The sequence below is a fragment of the Megalopta genalis genome, unplaced genomic scaffold (assembly GCF_051020955.1).
Source record: "Megalopta genalis isolate 19385.01 unplaced genomic scaffold, iyMegGena1_principal scaffold0037, whole genome shotgun sequence".
Classification (NCBI taxonomy): domain Eukaryota; kingdom Metazoa; phylum Arthropoda; class Insecta; order Hymenoptera; family Halictidae; genus Megalopta; species Megalopta genalis.
The window spans coordinates 545,942-556,677 of NW_027476106.1; the positions used below are offsets into that span (position 1 = coordinate 545,942).

Genomic DNA, 10,736 nt, shown 5'->3' on the forward strand with positions numbered 1-10,736 from the left:
TAAAGAAATCTATTATGTTTTTTGCTTGTCCCTTGAATGCTGGAACACTCTGTACGTATGTACATTTTTTGGGTGTCTAGTATACACAGTTATTTGTACAAATAAAACATTAAAAGCTGAATTCTAACAGATTCATATTTCATAGAAAGTATTTTTATTCGTACTGTTGCACAGCATATTTTTAACTCTGGAAACATGACTGGCACTTAAGAACAAAAGTTATTGTCGTGACTCTGATTATGATCTAAGACCTAAGGTTTGAATGGAATCAGTTGAGGCAAATATTTTTCTGTCACAACATTGCCAGTAATGCATTCCCTTAGTTAGAGATTTTAGATTCTCGAGGAAGCGGCTCTTTTTTAAAATAGTGCACATATTAAAAAGTCCTTGATCAAAAGAATACATAAATTAAACAATAAAAGTCTGGTGTTTTCTCAATACATATGTAGTATACATCATTCATGTAACATTTCTTTGAATAGACAGAGACCCACATACATTACAATGTCCTGTAACACACACGTATGTTCGTATGCTTATTTATACGTATGTGATGATTCATTCTGTTATTAACCTACAATCAAATGTGCGTTCCACCGACCGTATTACACTGAAAAATGATCACGTAAACTGGAATATTAAATGACAGTGTCCATCTAAAGTCACGTGTAATGCTGATGATCAATTCTAATGTACATTTAATTTCGGAAGAATGGAAAAAGAAAGGTACATATCTCTTGTTTTGACGATTTACATATACAGTAGTCCACAGAAGTGTTCGTACACAGCCACGGAATTAAATCGGTTTAATTATTATTGAAGTGAAGCTGTTAGAAGTTTAAGAGGATTAAATTATATGAAGCCTTTTGTGCGCCACTGTGAACAATATTTATTTAACACATACATAAACCAATATAATAAGCAAATCTTTTAACATGCAGTTAGACATGGATAAATTAATGTACAAATCGTGATTAAGTGTTAATATTCTATATTATTTACTGTAGGTTCACAATGCTCCTTTTGGAGCCGGGAGAAATATTTTTTGAAGATTATAGCGTTCAAATGAAAGCGCTCGATGTTTCTACCTCAGAAGAACAGAAATGGATAGATGGGAGATTGAAATTATGTTCAAAATCATTAGTATTTGTAACTAAGGATATCAATCAGCCTTTGATAAAAGTACAACTCAGAGAAGCAATAGATATCGATGAATGTGAGTCTGTTGACACCACGTTGAAGTAGGTATTTTTATTTATTACCGTTTAAAAGTAAGTCATATTTATAGACTTATTTTCTTCTTTTTATTAACAATTTATAGTAACCTATTGTCAGTGAATTGTAAGCAATATGTAGAAATGTTGGAGAAAAATATTTTGGCTCCGTACAAATTTATCCATAAACAAGCCACTTTGTATTTTCACTTTAATTATGCAAAAATAGACGACTGTCTCCCACAAATTTTACAATTGTTTAGAGCAGCAACATTGCCAACAGCCGAACAGAACGCTATGGTATACCGTATGATTATTATTTTTCTGATTAGTCATTATATTAACGGTTAAGTAATTAATATATCGCTGTTGAATAGATTATGGCTATTGTACATTCTAGACAATCAAGGGTGTCGTTTGATACATCTTGGTTGGAGGATCTGTATGAACAAGTTGTGTTAGAAACTCAAGCAAGTAAAGTATTACCGCTCGTCATAAATCCAGGAAGGATATTGTTAACAACTTCTAGAATATATTTCCAGCCTTATAATAATTTGGATCAGGTACGATTTTTGGCAATAGTTGTACGTTATCGTGTATAGACGTATACATAGACTGTGAATATTTCTAAATACATAATACTCGTCATGGTTATTAAGCTATCGATATTGTTTCCAGCATCCGGTTTTAAAAATACAACTGAAAGAGATTATTAATGTTATAAAGAGAAGATTTCTTTTAAGACAAGTTGTAAGTATTGCATTCGAAAGTTTTTGCACATAAATATTGTGATCATTTTATTTAATCATATTATCTGCTACAGGGGCTCGAAATTAATTGGACAAAGCAGCCAGAGAATAAAACGGAGCACCTCTTCATATCATTGAACAATCAACACGATAGAGATGAACTTTATAAGAGTCTATTAAATCAACCAGCAGTGTCTTTGGAAAGAATACCTCAAGATCAAATGACCATGAGATGGCAAAGCGGTTCTTTATCAAATTACGATTACCTCCTGTACATTAATAGGTAATTTTTCTGCAAAACTAGAGTCTTATCAGAGTTTTATCAGAGTTCGTAACTAACGTGTTTCTTCAGTTTGGCAGATAGAACTTTTCATGATTTGACTCAGTATCCAATAATGCCATGGATAATACAAGACTATACATCTTCTACGTTAGAATTAAATGATCCTAATGTGTACAGAGATCTTTCAAAACCTATTGGAGCACTTGAATCCGACAGATTAGAAAGACTGAAAGTATATATTTTTTGTGTTAAATATTAATTACATCGTTCGACTTTCTTTACTATGAAAGAAAATAATAAGCGGTTATATATTTCAGGAACGATATGCAGAAATGTCGGAACCAAAATTTTTGTATGGTTCGCATTACAGTGCCCCCGGATTTGTATTATTTTATTTAGTACGAAAATATCCTCAGTATATGTTGTGTCTACAAAATGGCAGATTCGACCATCCAGATAGAATGTTCAACAGGTACGTATATATTTTAGAAAAACTATAACACAACAATTAGTTGGAAGAATGAAATTGACAAATTTAAATTCGCAAAAACTTCAAAGATTGCGTTTCGTATTGAATAGTTAAAGACAAGTTTCAACAAATGCATACGAATGTAATTTTGTGTCGTGCAGACCAGACAAGATGTAACGGTTAACGCTTCTTAAACTGTAAAAAGTGCATAATGACTGTGTCGACTCTGCAGAATCGATTTTTTGTTTCACACTTACCGACAAAAACACCTAACAGTGTAGCTGACGTATGGAAAAATGTTTTGGTGAACATGTCTGACTTTAAAGAACTGGTTCCGGAATTTTATGATACAAACAGTGCTGGTGATTTTTTAGTGAATAGTTATAGTATCGATTTCGGTTACCGACACAATGGTACAAAAATTGGAGATGTACAATTACCACCATGGGCGAAAGGTACTGTACATCTACGTTTATAATTTGCTATTCTAACGTATTTTATTAAGACAACTACTATGAAATTTTAGGACCAACACATTTTATACAAGTATTAAGAGATGCTCTAGAAAGTAACTACGTGTCTCGTAATCTTCATCAGTGGATTGATCTAATATTTGGATACAAACAAAGGGGAATAGAAGCTGTGAAAGCCGACAACGGTACATCTCAATGTTTATTTCCAAAACTAATACATAAATAGTATATATATTTTATGATACATTGTATTTCAGTATTTTTTCATTTATGCTACGAGGGAGCTGTAGATTTAGATACCATTCGAGATGCTAACGACAGACACGGTATAGAAGTACAAATAATGGAGTTTGGACAAATACCAAAACAAATATTCACGTTACCTCACCCTAAACGCTCTGTTCCATTCATGGAGACATTGTACAGCGAAACTGCTTTGCTGTCATTAAAATGTGGATCGGGTATGTCACATTTTACCGTGGCTCACACCATAGTGAAATAATTACTTTAAGAAGAATAACAATTTCTTCCAGAAGATGTAAATGTCGGTGAAAAAGTATTTGAATTATCCGAATTAATGACATTTCAATCGCATAAAGAAAGCGTAAGCTGTTTGTTAGTGATGAATACAGGAAAAATGGACGAAGTGGTGTCTGTGGGACAAGATGGAACATTGAAATTTTTCAGTACTGAAACGAAAAAATTAACACGTAGCGTAGCTCTGTCGATGCTACCACTTTCTTCTTGCATATCGTACTGCACGACTTCCCATGACAATATATTAGTTGTTGGCTCCTGGGATAATTCATTGTATGTATTCGAAATGTGAAACAAAAACGAACCACTGTGACTACCGTTTCCTCGCTCATTCGTAAACTATTTGTTATAGAATATTTTATGACGTCGAATTCGGCAGAGTTATAGACATACTTCAAGGTCACGAAGATGCTGTTTCCTGTTTAGCAATAAGTACTTCTCGTCAGATTATTATATCTAGTTCATGGGACTGTACAGCGAAAGTTTGGCGAACTTATGTTTCCGGGAAGAAAATTAAACCAGCGGATTATCTTATTGCTCAATTAGATCATGACTCCAAAGTGACTTGCATCAATATATCCAGGTAAAGTTTTCCTTTTTGTTTGCCTCAAGTTTGCCTCAAGTAATTTACGGAATTGTAACTATCAGAATTTTTATAGGGATGAGACGTTATTAATATCTGGCACGGAAGATGGAGAAATTTTTTTATGGAATCTAGACACTTATAATCTGCAACTTACTGTGAAAGGTAAACATTAAAAAGAAAAAAAATGCTACTTTTATCGTTGCATTTCTAAGTATATAATTTATTTTTCTGCAGGACATTCTGGCAGAATAAATGCAATGACGTTTGATCCAGAAGGCAAAAGCATTATATCGTGTGCAGAAGACAAAGCATTGAATATAATCGATATTTTAACAAGTACACAGATTTATCGTACAACTATAGAACACGAACCATTAACATTGTCATGGTTCAGAATCTTTTTATTGATAGGAGACAGCAATGGAAATATTAATGTGTGGCACCGTGCAGATGCAGTTTTCGTTTCGCAAATACACTGTCATGATGGTAAAATATATTTCATTTATTTGTATTTTTTCGTACATGCAAGAACTCGTTTAAAATAGTTTCTTTTTTTAAGCGATTAAAATATTATTTTTAGGGCCAATTTACGCATTGTCCGTGTCCGCAGAAAATAATGTTATTTTAACTGGTGGTAAGGATAGAAAAATAATTGTGTGGGAATGCAAAAAATTATGATTTTCCTTGTAACATCGCGGATGAAAAAATTTGTTTATAAAGTCGATTGTGAGAACAGTATACAGAGAATTTTTAACGTAAGAACAATATAACAGGCAAACTAATTGCATTTTATCGTGCAACACTCGTTTGATAATTTGTTACAATGTTTGTTGATAGTCTCTAAATATATATGGTCGTACGAGTTTACAAGATTCTAGGCTTTATTTTATACTGCGACGTATTCTTAACGATTTGTTAAAATAATTTGTCGAATGTGTTCCATTTAATATGCTGCTTTTTTTTTGTAAATCGTGCATTTGGTCATAAATATTATTCTACAATAAACTGGTACACAGTAAGAGCCATATATACATTACAATAAAACATGCGATCGTACACATTCTTACATGTTAAGTTTTAATGCTCAAATTCGATCTAAGAATAAACAACACAAGATTAATATAAACGACAGTTAGTTCAACGCGAAATTGAAATATGAAATGCAAACACAATGCACCTTTACTAGTACTGTTACTAGAAATTTGGATGCTGACTAGTACTATTAAACATTTGAGATACTAAAAAGAATATTATAGTGGCTTTCTTTTTTTAACGAAAACGTTTGTATTTTTCATTTACTTTCATCGATGCGATTTTGTCGTTACCATCGGGAAAACTAATTCGGTTTCCTTTTTCGTAGTTATTTTCATATAGTCAAATACGAATATCCTAAAAAACACTCGTACAAATAAAACATACAAACGCAGACTTAAATTATTTTCCACTATTATTTTCAATATTTAATCACATCTACCACACGCAAACACATACGCACGCTTACGCGCGCGTACTTCTTTTGTCTTATCTACTTAGAGAGAAGCGAGAATGGTCCAGATGTTTCAGCTGTTCGTATGTTATAAAAAATATGATGTTCCATGGGCCCATTCTGAACCAAGTAGGAATGAAACCTTTGTACAATGCTAGGAATCCTTCATTTTTAAACGTCTACAAACAAATAAATTGTTACGATTGTGCGAATTATGTATTTGAAACTACTATTAGTTAACATGACGACTTGAAGAAACAGAAGAACAAGTTTATAAAGTCGTCACGTTTGGTAACTACCTACCTGGACGAAACAGTCTATACTTCCACTGTAAATATGAGGAGGCAATGTGCCGACTGTGTTACGTATTCTTCTCTGATTCATTAACCGCGTCTGTAATAATATTGTTGTCTAGTAAAAAGATTCTAATGAATAAAAAAAGCAAAATATACTTACACGGACAACGTCTATAGGGGTAGAAGCTACAGCACTTCCCGTACTTGCTATGAAGCTGGACCTGAAATGAACATATATGGGTAAACAGGATGATAGTTGAAATAATCCTATATCGAATTTGAATCTCAGAATTATTAATATATATGCAAGTGAAGATAATAAAGTTTTTATATTATTCTCTCTAGAATAATTTAGAATAATAACCCTTATCCAGGCATAATTTATAAAAATGCAAATCGTGATGTCGAATGTAGTATGCAGAGTATTATTTAATGCAGAAAATTTAATTTTCGGTCTTACCGAGCGAGGTAAAATAATATAAAGGGAGCGAACAAAAGTGAATATTAATGAAATGATCGAATGTTAAGGTGATGGACGAATGCTAACCAAACAATGTTCGTGAAGAAAATTCAAGATGTTTTGTAATCTCGATAACAGTTTGAACGAATGTTATACGAGGTAGGAATGTCAAATGTGACTTCCATTTAGTTTCTTTGTAGTCATCTTAAAATCCATGTACTGCATGTGCCCATATACACGACAGAGCGAAAGAACCTGGAAATAAAATTTTTCATCTTTAGAAAAATATTACTTCCTTCTTAAAAAATTGTATCACCAACACAGCGCTTAATGAAGTTAGGTACTATTCCTGGGCCTAAATCTCTTTCTTTGTACAAAATGTTACCACTTCTTTTAAGAAAAGTCATACATAAAGGACAAAGTATACGTTGTTATTGAGAGTAATGAAAAATAATAGGTATATTTATATTTAACTTAATTTCATTGAATATACTCACATGACATCACATACTGTAAAAAAGTATAAACAATTGATTGATTTATCTTAATAATATTACAAAAGGTTGTTAGTGCAATAGTAGTGTAAAATCGAATATATTATAAGATGCAAACAGCCCAGATAAGGGTTAATCATTATTAAAATTGAGATATTATAACATATATGTCCATGTGAATTAAGTATATATATATATATATATATATCTGTGTATATACTTGAGTACAATTAAGAAATTAGTATTAACATTACCGCATACATTAGTGCATTTTACTTACAGAAAATGATTAGTGACACTGTCTTCCAGAAGAGCTATAAGTTTATTTTTAGTATAGTCATATATAGGTAATTCTACAGCAGCGATAACTGCTGCCCTTTGCGCAGTAGGTCCTACACCCTGTACAAAAGCAGATTAGTAGAAAATATTTTTCACACGAAACATATTTAAACATAAATATTTTAGATACCTTCCACAAACCGCGTATACCCTCGTGTCGGTAAACATCTCGAAAACAACCATACAAAGACAAATTTGAGTCGAAACCTGTTACTTGCATACGAACTTTGACTACATCCGTGGGATTGGCTATCGCACTCGATATGGCTCCTGCTACAGCACCGCAAACAATACTTATAACAACCAAGTCATCCGTCTCCCATTTCTCCATGGCTGTTTGCTTTAACGAATAATAGGTGCCAAATTTTATGGTTCCATAAGTGGCTTGTCTTAAAATAGCCGAGCTAATTCTGTTCGATAAAATGTGTTGGAACGACGTATAAGTATCTCATAATTAATATACGATTATTAAGAAATCATACCTACCCAGAATACAAAGCTTTGAATCCTTCTTCTTTCGATATCTGCACAAGAGCATCCGTCATGCCAGAATATTTTAAATGAGCGTATCTTTTGTCAAATTTCTGGCCTTGAATTTGTAGACGAGTTTTCGTTGTGTCTAAAGGAAAAGTACCTGCCAAAAGAAAACCTTATGAAAATGACAAATCAAATAATTGTATAATAATTATGTTTCACACGATTTCATTGTCCTTACCTAACTCTGCGATAATCGAAGCTAATCCTCCGTAAACAAAAGGCCTCCAATCCTTCCAGTGACTTTCTCCCATTACACCGTTGACAATATCTTACAATGGAAAAAAGAGATCGATTAAACTTTGTAAAACAATCCTCACAATTGCCCGAACACGATCGAACAACAGTCGATCGAACAAATTTGATTCTAGGTTAAGTTTCTTGAGACGAGCTTCGCACAACTACACATGGATTGGTCAACAAAATGTTTTCGGTTAAAATTAAATGTATGCACACTAGACACGTCGACGCATGCATATTTCATTGCAATTAAATTACAATGCTAACATTTGTAACAGCGGTAATTACGACTCGGTACCTACGGACGTAGGCGATAGAATTTAAAGCGATGCAGAGAATTTATAATCGAGAAATTTCTATAAATAATAAATATAAATTGAGGGATTTATATTTTTACTTGAACTAAATACGATAAGTTTAAGTTTTATTCGATACACAAGTTGTTTGTCAGTCGGTTCGAAATTCTGAACGTAGCTAGAGTTTTACAGAATAACAGCCGATCAGTGAGAATTCGTTACGTTACGGTGAACGATATTTGTAAGATCACTGCATTTAATATAATGTTAACGCTACAATGTTTGAACTACATGTAAAGATGTAATATCATTAAATCAATGATTCTGACAAATTGTTCAAATTTCGTATTCAATTCGCATTCCGATGAATCAGATTGTATAGCAACATGTAAGGCCATCTACAGGAAAATACACAAATCACAACATTCTTACAATTTGTGTGTTTCTGATATTTTTACATGAATGGCTCAATTATCATTTTCTGCACTTATTATATAGGGGGAATTTTTCGGAATGACTTATAGTATAGTAGCGATTACTTTCAACACAGACTTAGGATTCGTACAGACATTGCATCTTATGGTCTTTTCTGTCTCACCTTTTTAGTGCTCTTCTAGAGTACGGATCCCAAATCTGTGCTTCCAACTTTAATTTAAGCTAGATTACCTTAAAAACGTTGCATAAAAATACGTGCAATTTATTAACTGATTATTGATTGCTTTTTGAAAATAAAGATATCAGTTGATTACCGACAGTTTCTCCATAAGATATGGTACAAAATATACAGGTCTTGGGATCCTAAGTCTGTATCTCTTCTTTAGTTGTGGCAAAGCACTGAAATTGATACTCTACGTTACCAACAGTTGATTTTGTCCAATAGTTTGAGGATATCGCCGTTAAAACTAATTGGCGCTACACCCATGAATAGAGCTTCGCGATTTCGCCGCAAGTCACTCTATACTGGTGTAATTTACCTGGTTCATTGCCCCCCCCCCGCCGCCTTTCCGAAAAGCGACCAGAAATGATCCACAAAAATGACAAAAATCAATAATAGGACTCCTACGCAATGAATCGAATCGTTCTTTAAGAAACCAAACATCAAGGCACACACGAAGCATTAAGGATAACGAATGAATTTTATAATGACAATAACACAATAGCGTAATGGAAATCAGGAGTACGTATGGCTTCCATCAGGAAAGTACAAACTAGTTTTAAGACGCGAGGAATTATAGAGTATTTTTTCTGTGTCGTTTGGTTTTATATCTCTTTCTTTCTTATATCGTATTCCGACTTTTTTTCTAAGTTTCAAGCTAATCGTAAAGTACACAAAGGTGCAAGAGCTAGAGTTGCGACGTTGCCATTTCACCCCGGATCCTAAAACGGGGAACGGGACAACAACTGGAATTTTACAGGTCCTTAGGCGGGGCCACGAACATGGTTGTTCCATCGTGAAGGAATAAACAACGTGGGGTTTTCCTCGACGAGGTTTACGGCACGGATGCGACGAAGATTATTTTTCAGAGTAAACATCTTTTCCTTACATTTTGCGACTATTCGGCATCCGTGTTTCGTTTCCGTCTTCCTCAATAATCATGGCGTGCCATAAATTAGAATAACTTATAATATATATATATATATATATATATATATATATATATATATATATATATATATATATATATATAATAAATAATAATATATATAATATATTATATATATTAAATATATTTTAGTCATTGTACAGTGAACTTAGTCCTTCTAACATTTAAAAGAAATTCAAGTGATTTAATCTATCTAGATTTAAAGGGTATATGCTCGTTTTTACAGCATCTTGTATAGGGAGAATTGAAACAAGGGAGAGACAAGGAAGTCTACATAAACTGTACAGGACTGTAGAAGGACTAAGTTCACTGTACAATGACTAAAATATATTTTTTGTTTAATTTTGCTATTATTTGGAATAAAAATATAGGAGCACAAAATTATCTTTTTCTTTATTCATTTTTTTCTGAGCCTACACAGAAAAAGGAAACGCATTTGGTACATGTTTGGATCGGTGTGCTCGTGGAGAAGTTGTCGATCAGAGGTAGCTAACTATCTACAAGATACAGCCAACATTTTTGTCGCATCGAATGTTATTGGTCTTCTATCAAGAACACGCACACAACTCGGTATTTGTTGTCATTGATAGCTACATTGCAATTTCCAGTTTCATCGTCGTTTACTGAGCATAATACGATAAGATAATATTATCGATTACATCACGAGCGAAAACCG

The 10,736-nt window shown here is 33.1% G+C and overlaps 2 protein-coding genes across 5 annotated transcripts; one reads left to right on the plus strand and one right to left on the minus strand.

Moving 5' to 3' along the window:
* The first annotated feature begins 187 nt into the window (after window positions 1-187).
* Window positions 188-5,330, plus strand: LOC117221303 (protein FAN). Of its 2 annotated transcripts, none has more exons than XM_033472144.2 (16): window positions 188-726; window positions 1,008-1,241; window positions 1,322-1,514; window positions 1,592-1,777; window positions 1,893-1,964; window positions 2,038-2,246; window positions 2,316-2,478; window positions 2,564-2,718; window positions 2,992-3,170; window positions 3,242-3,373; window positions 3,446-3,649; window positions 3,725-3,998; window positions 4,078-4,308; window positions 4,385-4,473; window positions 4,546-4,797; window positions 4,892-5,330. In XM_033472144.2, exons 1-16 carry the CDS (start codon window positions 713-715, stop codon window positions 4,987-4,989), a joined length of 2,685 nt encoding a protein of 894 aa, XP_033328035.2. In that variant the 5' UTR covers window positions 188-712; the 3' UTR covers window positions 4,990-5,330. The 2 variants fall into 2 exon arrangements, with proteins under 2 accessions (XP_033328035.2, XP_033328034.2); XM_033472143.2 differs by having other exon boundaries at window positions 192-726; window positions 3,722-3,998.
* Bmcp (uncoupling protein Bmcp mitochondrial) lies at window positions 4,984-8,827 on the minus strand. 3 transcript variants are annotated; one of them, XM_033472157.2, is made up of 8 exons: window positions 8,558-8,827; window positions 8,102-8,191; window positions 7,873-8,020; window positions 7,517-7,796; window positions 7,328-7,446; window positions 6,254-6,314; window positions 6,101-6,190; window positions 4,984-5,976 (listed from the first exon to the last, which is right to left on the minus strand). In XM_033472157.2, exons 2-8 carry the CDS (start codon window positions 8,172-8,174, stop codon window positions 5,833-5,835), a joined length of 915 nt encoding a protein of 304 aa, XP_033328048.1. In that variant the 5' UTR covers window positions 8,175-8,191; window positions 8,558-8,827; the 3' UTR covers window positions 4,984-5,832. The 3 variants fall into 3 exon arrangements, with proteins under 3 accessions (XP_033328048.1, XP_033328047.1, XP_033328046.1); XM_033472156.2 differs by having other exon boundaries at window positions 8,428-8,827; XM_033472155.2 differs by having other exon boundaries at window positions 8,102-8,321; window positions 8,428-8,827.
* Window positions 8,828-10,736: the final 1,909 nt, after the last annotated feature.

Bases quoted from the DNA above. Each gene is read 5' to 3' on its own strand.
- LOC117221303 (XM_033472143.2), top strand. The intron at 2,479-2,563 runs GTATATATTTTT...TATATATTTCAG, and splicing joins ACAGATTAGAAAGACTGAAA to GAACGATATGCAGAAATGTC. The intron at 4,309-4,384 runs GTAAAGTTTTCC...GAATTTTTATAG, and splicing joins ACTTGCATCAATATATCCAG to GGATGAGACGTTATTAATAT.
- Bmcp (XM_033472157.2), bottom strand. From the start codon at position 8,174: ATGGGAGAAAGTCACTGGAAGGATTGGAGGCCTTTTGTTTACGGAGGA. The intron at 8,021-8,101 runs GTAAGGACAATG...TTCTTTTGGCAG, and splicing joins TTCGATTATCGCAGAGTTAG to GTACTTTTCCTTTAGACACA. The intron at 6,191-6,253 runs GTAAGTATATTT...ATATTATTACAG, and splicing joins CCCCTATAGACGTTGTCCGT to ACGCGGTTAATGAATCAGAG.